This window comes from Vollenhovia emeryi, unplaced genomic scaffold, assembly GCF_000949405.1.
Source record: "Vollenhovia emeryi isolate VEMERY1.0 unplaced genomic scaffold, V.emery_V1.0 DF939131.1, whole genome shotgun sequence".
Classification (NCBI taxonomy): Eukaryota; Metazoa; Arthropoda; class Insecta; order Hymenoptera; family Formicidae; genus Vollenhovia; species Vollenhovia emeryi.
Window position 1 is genome coordinate 2,283,994 of NW_011967235.1, and position 13,862 is coordinate 2,297,855.

The following is a 13,862-nucleotide window of genomic DNA, read 5'->3' on the forward strand; positions in this document are numbered from 1 at the left end:
CATTTTGCGTACCCTAATTTTGTGCACCGTGCTTTATTTGTAGTAATGTGTCTCGTCGGCGGATGAACGGCTCGCCTTCGCTCCGGCGAGGCAACGCCGAGTATTTTGCCTCTGCTCCCCTTCATAAAGATTCGATTTGGATCTCTCGAAGCTTCCTCCTCTCCTTCCGAGAACGGAGGAAGTCGAATGTCGGGGGAAGAGCCAAAAGATTAAAGGGCGGAGTTAATGGCTCAATTAGCGCGGCTGGCGGGCAGCAAAACACGGAATGGAACTCGGACGGAAAAACTCGCGCGCTGCTAGGATCTCTCGAATTTCACGCGCGAGAAAATCGGATCGATTTTTTTCAAACTCGCTAACGCACGTCTCACCGCGCGAAACAATAGGGCCCGTATTCTGAATCACCTTTTATCGATAAAAAAGACGGTTCGGAATACGCGTCCAAATCTCTTCGAGTAACGATACGTCGTTCTCGGAGCGCAAACTGCTTAAATTATATTTCGTATTGATGTCTTGAATCTTTCGTTTCTCGCATCCGCGTGCAGCTTGACAATGCGATCCGAGTATTTCGATACGCAACACTGTTAAAATCTGTCCTCAGACAAGACTACTCGCGTGCCATCCGCGTATTAACACTCGTCGTAAAATATTAACGCCTATTTGCGATGTTATCCGGAGAAAACCCGAAGCGCTAATAAAACGCGAAGCGCAGGACGTATTCGCCCGTGCGTTTTTCTATCCGGCGAATGAACGCGCTCGACAGTCGGGCGATAACTCGAGACTTTATTGTCCGGGAATATCGCCCGTTCCAGGCGACGCCGATTTTCGCCACGAAATTGCTCGGCTACTCGACTTTAGCCGGGTTTATGGTTTCCGACGTAGGCGCCGCGTGCTCGCGCCCGCGCTGGCAAAGAAGGAGAAAAAAAAAAAGAATCCGTGTTATTCACGCCCCGATCCCGCTCGCAGAAAGCCGATCTTAACGATTCTCACGCCCCGGCGAATCGATGATAAAGTCGAAGGAACGACGTCCGCGCGGCCCGTCGGGCGACCGGCATTAAAGTCGACCGAGGGGAGATCCGGCTTTATAGTTTCCGCGGCGCGGTTCCCCAGTGCCAGACGAAAAAGAAAGCTTAACTGGAAAACCGTGTCCGCCGCCTCTGTCAGCTGTCATTACGCGTCGTTAACTTGACAGCGGACAGAAAGTCAACGGCGGCGTCCGGCCCGGCGCGCGGACGGATCTATATGGTCGACCTATAACAGGGATTACGAGAGACGGCCGGTGCGCCTCGCGGATAGAGCGGTTATCTTTATGCCGTTTCTAAGAAGATTCTCGCCTTCCCTCTCGCCATCTCCGTGTTTCTCTCCGCGCTTTTCGCTTCACGCTCCGGTGACCGCGCGCCCTTCGTTCATCTCGCTCCCAGGATTGCCCAAACCGACCTGCGTACAACCTTTTTTTCCGTTGGTATCCGACGATCGCACGGAGTGTATCGTTTATGCGATAATCATCTCGTCGAACTCGAGGCCTGCGCGAAGTGCGTGAAAAGTGGAAAATTCACAGAACAATATCCGATGAAATGTAATCGGGTAATCCATTTACATAATAACAAACGGATATATCCGATTAAATTGTATATGAAAAATGTGATCGGTTTTTCAATCAAGTGTCATCGGTAACTGCCGAGGGGGAAACCGCTGAGGGCATTGTGGTGTACAGATTTGCGGCATTACTGGGCATTAGTTTGGGCATTAGGCTTTACTAGGGCATTATAAAGATAAAATAAGATAATACAAGATACATAAGGTTAAATAAGATAACAAGATAAAGTAATGTCCACTGGGCATTAGTGCACTGAGAAAAATGTCCGATTAAATATAATCGGATAATCCAATTACATAATATACATAACAAACGGAAATATCCAATTAAATTGTATATCCGATGGAAAATATGATCGGTTTTTCAATCAAATTTCACCGGCAACTGCATTTCATCGGATGTATCAATAATTTAATTGGAAAACTTAATCGGAAAAATTAACTATCGCGGGAACACTATAATTTAATTGGTTTATCCGTTGGGAATTTTTCTCAGTGTGAAGATAAGGACATTATTTGATGGTTTCAATGATTTGCGCGTGGCATGATTGTCTGCAGATAACATTAAATCCCACAAATTGCATAAATCGAACATACAGGTGACAATAAATTGACGCGATCAAGAACGATGTAGAAACGACAACTTCTTACGCGAATTATCCTGCTTCGCTAAACCAGCATAATGAGTTCGCGCCCGAGTTCGGATAATCCCGGACAGCGTGTTCCACGGGATCAGAAACATCCCCGTTAATCTGCCGCTTGTAATCCCGCACTCTCGCACCGAGGGGGGACGCGCGATCGAGCAGCCTCGACAATCGGATTAACCCCGCGGGTGAGAGGAGCCGGACGCCTTCTTCCTCTCGACCGGACGCGACTCTCGATCGGAGAGGGCGCGGGCTTGTACGTTTAAACGGCCAGATATTCGAGACGCGTTGCTCCTACGCACGCACGGAAACCCTCTCCCGGGCCATTCTCCCGGGGGCCCCGGACTCTCGAGGAAGAGATCCCGGAGTGGTAAATTCTCCAACGCCATAACACCGCCACCGTGCGTTTGTTTGGACAAGGGCATTATGAGATTTTATGCGAGCCACGCGTGCTTCGTCGACTTACAACGTTGTTTATGCACCCAGCGGCACACCTCGCGCCTGCCTGCCTCCTCCTTCTCCTCCTCCTCTGTTCCCCTCCCTCCGGAAAGAACAGTCCGCCGCGCGCTGTCGGCGCTCACTCTCCGATTCACCCTTACTTTCTTTCGTCGCGATACATTTTTCTCGTTCCCATCCTCCTTGAAAAGGACCTCGACGACCTTAGTACAGAGTGTTACAGAAATCAGAGCGCGTTGTTATTTTAGAAAGCGCGAATCATGGTTTTCTTAACACTCGACGAAATATCGTGGGAGCCGTGCGCGGGACCGGACTCTAAAAATATCCGCCCTCTGTATCGCGGGAGGAGATACTCGAAACAGCGACAGATCAATATTAAACCTCGTGCTTCATCGGGTTACTATCTTATTCCAACACGCCCCGAGTAACTCGTTCACTTCTGAACACATTCCGATTTAAAATAATTACGTTACGTTGTTACATGATGACGGAAGAGCAATTTGTAAGCTTTAATAATTTTTATATCAATACCGCGCGCCATGCAACAATAGTGGCCAAGTAAATCGTCGATATTAGCGTCGTTATCTCTCGACTTCCTCGAATCTTTTGTCTCGCCGATGAGCATACTGTTGATTGAGGGAACGAAAAGCACATCAGCGATAATGAATATTTATTTGAACGAAACGAGCCGCGAGAACCTTTTGACGCGCCGCAATCTCGGTGGGGTGAGATACACCGACTCGGTTGAGGCAGACAAAACAAACCCGTCTTATCAACGAGTACCATCGCCTAATTGTCTCATTAAAGCGATTAGCCTTTGAACGAGTCATCCCAACCGAGGGTACATTTCTCACGGGTGGCGAGAAGCGTCGTTCGTTGCTGTAACTTCTAATCTAATATCATTCTCCATTTCTTTTATTACGGTTATAAGTTTATTTACAATAACATTTTTAAAACCATATATAAATATAACGTTATTAATCGTGCAACTCATTTGTAGAAGATGGTTTAATCCGTACAGCTTGCAACACGAATTATTTCGTCGTTTCCTGAGTCGAAATATTGGTACTATTTTGACACTTTTAAGGATAATTTACACCTACATAGACCAGCAATAACCTACTTTGATGACATTATATTTTTTACTCCCCCCTTGAATCTTTAATTCTAAAACTTTACTTTAGCTGCTCCTTAAAAGGAACCTTAATGCTAAATTGGCAAAAGTAGAAATTTCCGACACTATCAGTTTTAAAGTAGGATCAAATTTTGTACTTGCAGTTCGACCTCTTTTACTGTCTTAGGTCCTACTATATAATAAAATTAAAGGTTCAAAGGGCCAAAATTTCGACTCGGGTTAATATCGGTTTGATGAGTCGCGTGATTTTCATACTTGCACTGAGACAAGTGTCCGATTAAATATAATCGGATAATCCAATTACACAATAAAAAACACAATATATCCGATTAAATTGTATGTCCGATGAAAAATATATGATCGGATTTTCAATCAAAATCCATCGGATAAATTTCATCGGCTGTATCCATAATTTAATCGGAAAACGTGATCGGAAAAACTAACCATCGGAAACTCTATTCAATTGGTTCATCGGATGAAAATTTTCCTCAGCGTATTGTTAGAGAAAAGTCCTCAATTATACAGTAACGGGTTTTCAACACCCAAATTCAATCACAAATCTTTTTTAGCAACAATTATACAATCTAACAATAAATTCTCCACTAAACAGATTTCGCTCCAAGGGCAATAAATTCATTGTGGAATCAGTTGATAATGCCTATTAATTTAACAGAAATCCCGTTATTCTACATTAGAATCCTATCTCATATAACAGGGGCTTTCCTCTATGACCTAAGAACCTAAGACGAAAGAACAACTGAAAATTTCAATTCCTCACCTAGAAGGAATGTAACAAGTAAAACGGAGATAAAATTGCAACGATATTTTTTAACGAGAAAATTTTCGAAGAATTTCAAGTACAGGACGCACTTTTGCGCATTTTTCGGCCAGCGGTCAACAGATCAATGTTACCAAGAGCTAAGGGTCAGATCGAGGCGATGCGTAGCCCCGCGCGTATTCGCGCTATGCTGCAGCGCGACTCGGGGATGTGTGCGAGCATATTGCGGTACGCTATCGCGACGTATCGTATCGTATCGTACCCGGGTATCGTGTGTCTCCTCGCGGGCCGAGGCTCCTGGCACAAAACGTGGGCAGCGGCGTTATGAATGCGTGGAATTTATCAATGGACGGCGCGCCAATGATAAATCGCACGTACAGCGCGCGTATCCGCGCGCGATGGTCGGCACCGGTGGCTCTCTATTCGCGCGAAAGAGGCGAGGGACGCGCCGCGGCGCACACACGGCCTCCCGAAGCCGGCTCGAAGGGAATGTCTTCCTTCGACGAGTTCCTACCGTGGTGTGCATCGCGACGCCGCGCGCTGACAAATCGCTCTCTCCCGTTTTTACCCACGTCTGTACGTTGCACGGCCAGCGGCGTACTTGGGATCTCGCGGGATGTTCGCCCGGTCGTGTTTACGCCGCGAGTGCCGAGAGATTAGTCGAGGGTGGAGCAACAGGTATAGGGGTCTTAACACTACCCAGTGAACTTTATACTAGACTTTATACTTTATACTGGAAGACCTGCTGCCCTCTTGAAAAAGATGGACAGGGGTTCATTATATCTCTTTCTACTAATTCTAATTGGTCAACGATGTTCTATTCCACGATTTCTATCTCAGTCATATAAAATGAGATAGAATGTAGAAGATGTTATGAAGATGAGCGATGCCGTTATGCGGTATGCAATGTACGCTCTAGAGACCCTGTAATCAAAGACTGGCCACAAGAGTTCGTCAAATTCCGAATTACCTACGGTTCTACGATCGTAGAAGGGTGAGCCTATGTTTCTCTCTCACTTGCGGGAATTTGACGAACTCTTATGGCCAGTCTCTGATTATAGGGTCTCTAGTACGCTTCAGCGTAGGGCACCAAATGGAAGAGCGCGCAAGTCCCAGCGTAGGGCCGCTTAGGTTGTAACGTCACCGAAGATGAAATAAATAAGAGATAGAAAATCGTTGATCAATCAGACTCACTAGAAAGAGACAGAAATGGGAACATTTGTCTGTCTCACTCTGTCCATCTTCGAGAGAGAGCAGTAGTTGTTCCAGTACAGTTTAGAGTTCGCTGACACTACCGTACGAGCGAAGCGTATATATACCTTTTCCATTTTACCAGTGGCCTCTTCGATAGCGCGATCTGGACGAAAGGTAGAGTCGCGCCGAGTGTTCGTTAGATAAGCGAGGGAAGAATGTTTATCCGCGACGCACACTCGCAGTTGCGTCGTTCCACCCGCTCGTTCGCTCGTCGAGGTGAAATCCGAACGAACGGGTATGCAAAGGTAACGTCGCGCGACAAGCGGAACGAGAGGTGTCGCGCGACAACACTTCACCCGCCTCGACGAGCGTATTCTCGATAAGCCGAAAGCACACGCGGATCGCGGCCGCGCCTTATAAGCCCGAGCGAAACGGCCCGGTCCGGGCGAGCGAATTAAAGAGCAAATCTCGCGGGGGAAACACGTATCCGCGCGTCCCATTCATGTCCCAGCGAGCGTGATTCGATAAAACGAAGTTCAATGATTCGCGACGCGCCGACGAATTAAGGGGACGCTGGTCTGATTCTGCACCTTTTGCATCTAGAGCTGTCAATTCACGAAAACATTTGTGTGATAGATACACAAGTGTCCCGCTATTCGGACTAAATCGGCGAACAGCATGGTATATTGAAACTAAAAGTTGCGAAGTCTCTCGAGTCGAAATTTTGGTACTATTTTGACACTTTTACGGATAATTTACACCTACTTAGCTGATCTATACACCTACATAGACCAGCAATAACCTACTTTGATGATATTATATTCTTTTATTCCTCCTGTAAATTTAGAATTTAATTCTAAAAATTTACTTTAGCTCATACTTAAAAGGGCCTACTTTAATGGTAAATTGGCAAAAGTCGCAATTTCCGACACTATTAGTTTTAAAGTAGGAGTAAATTTTGTACTTGCACTTCGACCTCTTTTACTGTCTTAGGTTCCAGTATTTAATAGAATTAAAGATTCAACATGGGGCCAAAATTTCACCTCGGGCTAATAAGAAATTACCTGAACAGGCGTGTATAGAGAATCTGTAACTTATTTAAGGCTAACTGTTACTTTAGGAAGATCCAAACATGCAGAATTAAACTAACAAAAGATTGAAAACTTTTCATCGAATAAACCAATTAATTAGTGTTGCCGATGGTTAATTTTTCCGATTAAATTATGGATACATCCGATGAAATTTATCCGATAAAATGCAGTTACCGATGAAATTTGATTGAAAAACCGATCACTTTTTTCATCGGATATATCCGTTTGTCAATATGTAATTGGATTATCCGGATTATATTTAATCGGGCATTTTTCTCAGCGTAGATATCTTCTAAACTTTGTTTCAATGACACCATGCTGTTCTCTGATTTAGTTTGAATAGTGGAACAATCTCGATCTGTGCGTATAAGCCTTATAATTTGTGTATTACACAAATGTTTTCGCGAATTGACAGCTCTATAGGTGCAAAAGGTGCAAAAGGTGCAGAATCGCTCCGGCGTCCCCCTTGAAAGACGCGCCGCCGTCGCCGCGAGGAATTCGCGCCGATAAAGCGTACGTAAGTAAAAGGACGCGCGATACTTTACGTGCGCGTGATCCGATCTGGACGGATCCTCGTCGGCGATGGCCACGAGAGGGTCCGGGTGAATACCAGCATGTCTGGTAGCCCGTGCATCTCGTTTGTTCTCCGCGACGCGGGACAACAGCCCGCATCGTCGCCGCGGTTTCCCTCCCGTTCTCAACCGTTCCGCGACGGCCCACACGATGAAGAGATTCATAAACGGGACGCGGGACGATCCTGCCGTATTGTTTGTGTCCCGTTCCGCGGTAGAACGAGATCTTCCTCCCACGACCGGTGCGTGGGGCCGGCGATGACGCTCCGGTTGCGATTACGATAAAAAACTTACGATAAGGCCCCGTCCTCCGCGCCACGGGTCTTCGACGCTCGAATTCGCGCGGCACGTATTTTATTCGATTTCAGGGCGTCGTTATCAACGGGGGTATCGTCAAAGCCGAGTCTTCCCGAGGTACCATCTCGCTCGTTCGGCGATGCATTAACTGGCAGATTTAAACGTTTACCGTGTCGAAACGTCAGACGCGACTCGTCAACGGAGGCGCGCCGATGACGCCGACGTTGGAACCGACGATGTCGTTCGCTGTGACGGAGCGAAACGCCGAAGGCAAAAATACACGGCGTGTCTCGCGTCCTCGTAAAGAGACGAAAATATCTGTTCGAGACAGCGAGAGAGGAAGGCATGGACGGCGCCGGGGCGCACGTACCGTACACTTTACATCCGCCATCTCGCGCGCTTCTCTATCCTTTCTCGTCCCAAGAAGCCAACCACGGAAGTTTCGATAGACTCGCGAATGATCTACGCGCAATAGAGATCCGGAATATCGTGCGATGAAAATTGACGAGACGTTTTATATGACGCGTACAATAATAATTTGAGACTCTTATGGGCATTATGAGAGGCGACGTCAGTATTTATCAATTGAGCAATAATTAAATAATGCTAAAATATGCATCGACTCTATTCAGAATCGGTGGTTAAAATTAATCGACAATGGGACAATGGGACAATGGCGAAATAATGGTATTTATGAAGTAAAACAATCTCCAATTGAAACATCACTTAATGCTTCATCCCGTCGCTTTAGCACATCCGGTTTATGCGCCAGGCAACGAACCATGTAATAGCCGTAAGATTTAATTGCGTTGTTCTATGATCGAGGGCTGTAGGTACGCTTTTCAACATCTGTGAAAAATCACGTTACCAACGTGGCGATTAAATAAATTACAAGGTACCCACGGCAATGATATACCCAACGATATTAGTAATTCAGTGTTTCTCACTTTTTACACTTTTCTCTCGCAGTCATTAGATAATCTTTATACATGATCTTTTATTTATCGTAGACACGAAAGCTCTACGTTTATTTATTACAGACGTGCACTGAGAAAAATGCTTCGATTGCATCAAGACACGTATGATAGAATGTATTTTGGCTAAACCAAACAGAATTTCTAGTTGGCATGATAGGGCTCGATATTTCATAACCGGAAGTTTGCTAGACTTCACTACACATCTGGTAAATCCTAAAGGAATTCTGATTCGTCCATTTTCTAACAGATGACTGGTTGAATCTACCAGATTTTTTTTCGGTGTGAAAACCGTGCGGCAAGAAAGAATCGTCGTCCCTTGAATGAAATTTTCGAGGGGTAAACCGCTGACCAAAATCATGTACTCCAATGCACAGTGCAGGGTTGACTGGAAAAATCCAGGGGGTGGAAAAAACCATGGTAAATTCGAGTTTTTACCGTCCCGGACTTTATCTAATGGAATAAATTGGCAAACATTATAAAAATAACTAATACTTAATTAAAATATATTTATATAAATATTAGTCATTTTTATAGTCTTTATGAGAAGATATTTGTTTTAAATACTAAATTATAGATGTTAATCACAATTTTAAAAAGAAACCAACATAATAAGTTTTTTAATTAGAAAAAATTGATTTATTGAAATGAATACATGTTTTTAAAACGAGAACTTCGGAAGTACTAAATTTTATATTAATTTTTAGTTTATGCGAGAAACAATACTTTTTTGCAGTGCCTTTTAAAAGTTTTCTACTTATGTTATCGTTTTTAATAGAAAAGATCAGTTTTTGCCGATTTTTTCCGAAAAATACCACTGGCATGACCTTCTCCGAAAAATGTAGAATTTTGCCAACCCTAGCCCAGTGGGCATTACTTTATCTTATTTTATCTTTATAATACCCCAGCAAGCCTAATGCCCAAACTAATCCCCAAAAATGCCTAGTAATGCCTAGTAATGCCTAGTAATGCCGCAAATCTGTACGCCACAATGCCCTCAGCGGTTTACTCCTCGGAAAATTTGTTTTCAACTATTTACTCGTTTACGTGTAGACAAGTCTAGGTGAACGCATCGGTCACGCGTTGTCGGTTTTCATCGCTCGTCAGCACGCACGCATGTGCGTGCGCTACTTGTCCGATCTGTCGCATAACTCGGGGTGGCTTTACGACGTTCTACAGCGTCGCGCGTTCGCTGTAAAACCGCGAGCCCTCATAAAGACGGACACGTCGCATCTCCCTCGTGAATTAGATTCGCGTGGCGCGTGATTTTCTCCGGCGTGTGTGTGTCTCCTTCTTTTTTTCCCGTCCTGTCTTTTCTTCGTTTCTTTAGATTTTCATCCTCCACACCGGTTCGCGCCGACATCGCCATTCGTTTAGCCGCGCGCGCTTACAGCGACCGCGACGAAGCCGACGCGATTCGCTCTTCGGCCTCCTACTGCGAGCCTCAAGATCGTGGCACGAATAAAGAAAGCGGATGAACAAAGGACGAGGCGAGAGACTCGATAATCGGTGCGTCTCCTCGTGAGAACCGCGAAATTGGCACCGCTGGATTAAGTTCCTCTTTTGTTTTATAATCCCCGAAATTTTTCGAGCGTGCTTAGAAAATACCATAGATATAGAATAGACCGAGCGTATCCTCTGGTGGGCAATGAAGACCAGGTAGAAAAGGATAAATAATAGATACCGTGTCGCTTTCTCCTTTTATTCGCGTCTGCGTAGTGAGGTGTAAATGTGGTGCGACATATACAAATATGAACATGCATACAAATTATCGCGCTCAATTGTCTCCCCCACTTTTTCTTACACCCTCCCACTTGCTTCTCGTTAGAGAGAGAAAGGTTCACGGTATCTATTGTCAGTCTCTTTCTACTTAATCCTCAGATTTCAAACCTCATGCTCGGTCTATTCTTACTATGTCTATGGAAAACACGAACGCTTAGCATATCCGGATTTAGAAAATACGGACGCTTAAATGTGCTTCTGAAATATCGGAATGTAGCGTAGGTACTTTTTAGCTTTTTCTATCTCTTCAAAAAATTGATAAATACATTCAAGAAATGAATTGTACTGCAATTGTCGCAATTATAACAATATAGAAAGCGGTCTACTCTTACGTTTGAGTTGACACATATCACGAATCCGTGTGTGCGTGTCGAAATATTGGTATTTACATCGAGCTTTATTACACGTAGAAAGCAGGCAATACTTAAGCGGATCAAGCGTAATTCCGCGCGCATAATAATCGGTACAATTATACAGATCAATATTCTACGCGCGATCACACGCAATTTCGCGTTCCCCAATAAAATTGTCGACCGAGCAGAATTTATTAGCCGCTCGCGCTCTACTACCTGTCCCTTCTTATCGATACGATATTGCGGATGATCGAGAGGGTGGCAACTGTTGCAATTAAATGCTTAATTGGACCGACGTACTGGAGCTCCGGTGATTGCCGTACCGGAACACCTGCTACAGTTGCTGGCTGATTTAATGCCGCGGAAGAATCAACCTCGAGTTTTACAACGTTCTTAATGCACCTGTTTTTTTCCCCCTCCCTTTGTCGCCCCCAACAAAATATTCATGTCGTTCGAGACGGTCGAGATTAAGCGGCCGACTTTTTGCATAATTGTCATTTTAATTGTGCATTATTAATTGACCACCGAGCCGGTCGAGTGTGACGCTGATTAACTGCGACGTTCCGTGATATTGAGAGAAGTCGCGCGTTAAATAAGAATCGTGGTAACGCCGCCGTAACAAATGTACATTTCGTGCGATTTTGTTACTCGTGCCTTATCTTCGATCGGAGGGTATTCGTGAAAGTATCCCGTATCCCTCGGGAACATTATAGCGCCCGAGATCGAGAATAATGGCGCGGCCTCTATTAGCCTTTCGACGGGGCACCGCAATTCCACGGTGAAAATGAAGCGCTGAAAGGACGGAAACCGCGGCTTTGTTCGGTCCGCGTCGAAGCGTCTAATTATTGCGTCGCTCGCCGCGCCACTCCGCTTCCACGTCCGAGAGCGCCTAGCCTCGGCGAGAGAAAGAGAGTCGGAGGAGGTAATCTCGTTGCGTGCAATCGCGTGTCGTGTTCGCGGAACGTGAAAACGTGCGAAGAGGCTTTAATTAACTCGATTAAGACGTTAAGCGGCTATTCCACCGGTAACGCGATTCTCCGGCCGAGCGCTCCCTCGTTCGATTCGACGATGGAAGCGTCGCTCGCTTTCCGATCTCGTCGATTCTCCCGTTGAGAAGCTTCTCGTTGACGCTTCTTGTTTCGCGTTCGCGCAGCAACGCGACGTACCACGGCACTCGTCGATCATCGTGTATGCAAATACCGGTAAAATCGCTGCTCGTGCTACTTTTTATCGAACTCAATCATGTTACGTAAAGTATAACATAGTCAATTTGCGTCGGTGTGCTTCGTATTCTTGCATGTGCAAATTATAGGTGATACGCATAAATCAATGTCTTTGCGCTCGCATAGAGCCAACTAATTATTAACAAAGTTCGATCGAAATTCCGCGAACCGATATTACGGCCTGCCCCTTACGAAAGGGGTATGACGTATAATAACGAGCAAACTCCTAAATCTCAATTCTAATGTCGTCGGCGGTGCGCGTCGAGTTGAAAACCCGTGTGCACTCTGTGGCTATATCGCATATCTCGATCCATATCTAATGACTTTGAATTCTACTTAAACAAGGTAGAACAATTACGATCACGAAGGATAACTCGGAACAGCAAACACAAGTAGTTACACAGTGAGACAGGATACACGAACTAATTCCTTTATAATGAATCTGTTAAACCGAAGATCGTTTATTTGTGTTTGAATGTATCGCGAGTTTTTTTTCTTGCAAGTTTTTCCTAAGGACCGAATCAGACTAGCGATTGCCAACTCGGATTAAATTGGGATTGACGATTGTCTTCTAGCCAATGAAAGCCGACTAAATCGCTGGCCGCTTTGCTCTCATTGGCTGGAGCAAAGCAGCCAGCGATTTAATCGGCTCTCATTGGCCAGAAGACAATCGTCAATCGCCAATCCCAATCCAATCCGAGGCACTTGCTAGTCTGATTCAGTCTTTTTCTAAAAAGATGCTGGAACCCAATATCAAGCTCGTACTTTCGACGATAGACTAGGACCCGCTTGATGCTAGAAATACTTCAAAGCGCTCTTCTTCTCTTTCTTTATTAAAAGGAATGAAAATATGCGGAGCTCCGAAACATTTACAGCGTCAAGTGGACCGCAGCCATAGTTTTCCGATACGACTCGCGGCCGACACTCGTCGCGGCGTGTCACACGTGGACCGTTCAAAGTGAATAGAAATGGAAAACTCACGGGTGGTGTGGCGGTGGATGGAAGGCTACGGCCGCGGCGGCCGCGGCCGCCGCCGCGTGGTGTTCCCATGCCGCGGCCGCGGGATGCGCCGGATGCGGCGGCGGTGGTGGCCCGTGGTGCGGATGAAACGGCGGCGGGGGTGCCGCATGGGGGTGCGGATGGAAGGCCGCGTGGAAGGCCGAGTGCGAGTGATGCGGCGGTGGCGGCGGCTGCAGCAACGAGAATGCCTCCTGATGATAAGCGACCTCTTTCTCCGGCATCTTGCCGGCGGCCGCCGTCGCTGCGGCTGCTGCTGCTGTTGCCGCTGCTGCCAGAGCCAGCTGTCGCGCCAGAAAATCGCCGCCCGTCCCTTCCAGGATCAAGGCAGATTGCTCGTTGTCCTGGCACCCTGCTTGCGACACCGATGACACAAACGACGGGCGACAATGGCGGACATAGTCCGTTCTCAGAGATACCGTCCACTTGTCTTTGAAGAAAGACTCGGTGATGAATATGTCACCGCGGTTGCGCCTCGTTTATTCTCGATCGAGATGACCGACGGTGTCCCGTGACGCGCGCTTTTCTTCGCGTCTACATCCTCGTTGTCGGAATTTAAATGGTAAAAACGTATTGCCTCGTGTCGGGAGGAACCCGTCGGCGCTTTCGAAGGATCCAATCCTATTGAGCTTTCAACGGCGCTCGCACGTTGCTCTTTGCTAGCAATCACGTATTTGATATCACTTTTAATCCTTGAAACGGCTCTTTAAAATCGATCTTGATTCCGTCTGTGACTAATTTGATTGTGGAGCG

At 46.0% G+C, this 13,862-nt stretch overlaps 1 protein-coding gene across 1 annotated transcript in view; it reads right to left on the bottom strand.

Annotated features, from left to right (window-relative positions):
• The window catches only part of LOC105568174 (transcriptional activator cubitus interruptus), a 92,097-nt gene extending 78,764 nt beyond the window's left edge, over nucleotides 1–13,333 (bottom strand). The window contains exon 1 of the mRNA XM_012023622.1: nucleotides 13,074–13,333. Coding sequence (XP_011879012.1) covers nucleotides 13,074–13,333 — 260 coding nt within the window. The remainder of the gene's footprint in view (nucleotides 1–13,073) is intronic.
• Between the last annotated feature and the right edge of the window lie 529 nt (nucleotides 13,334–13,862).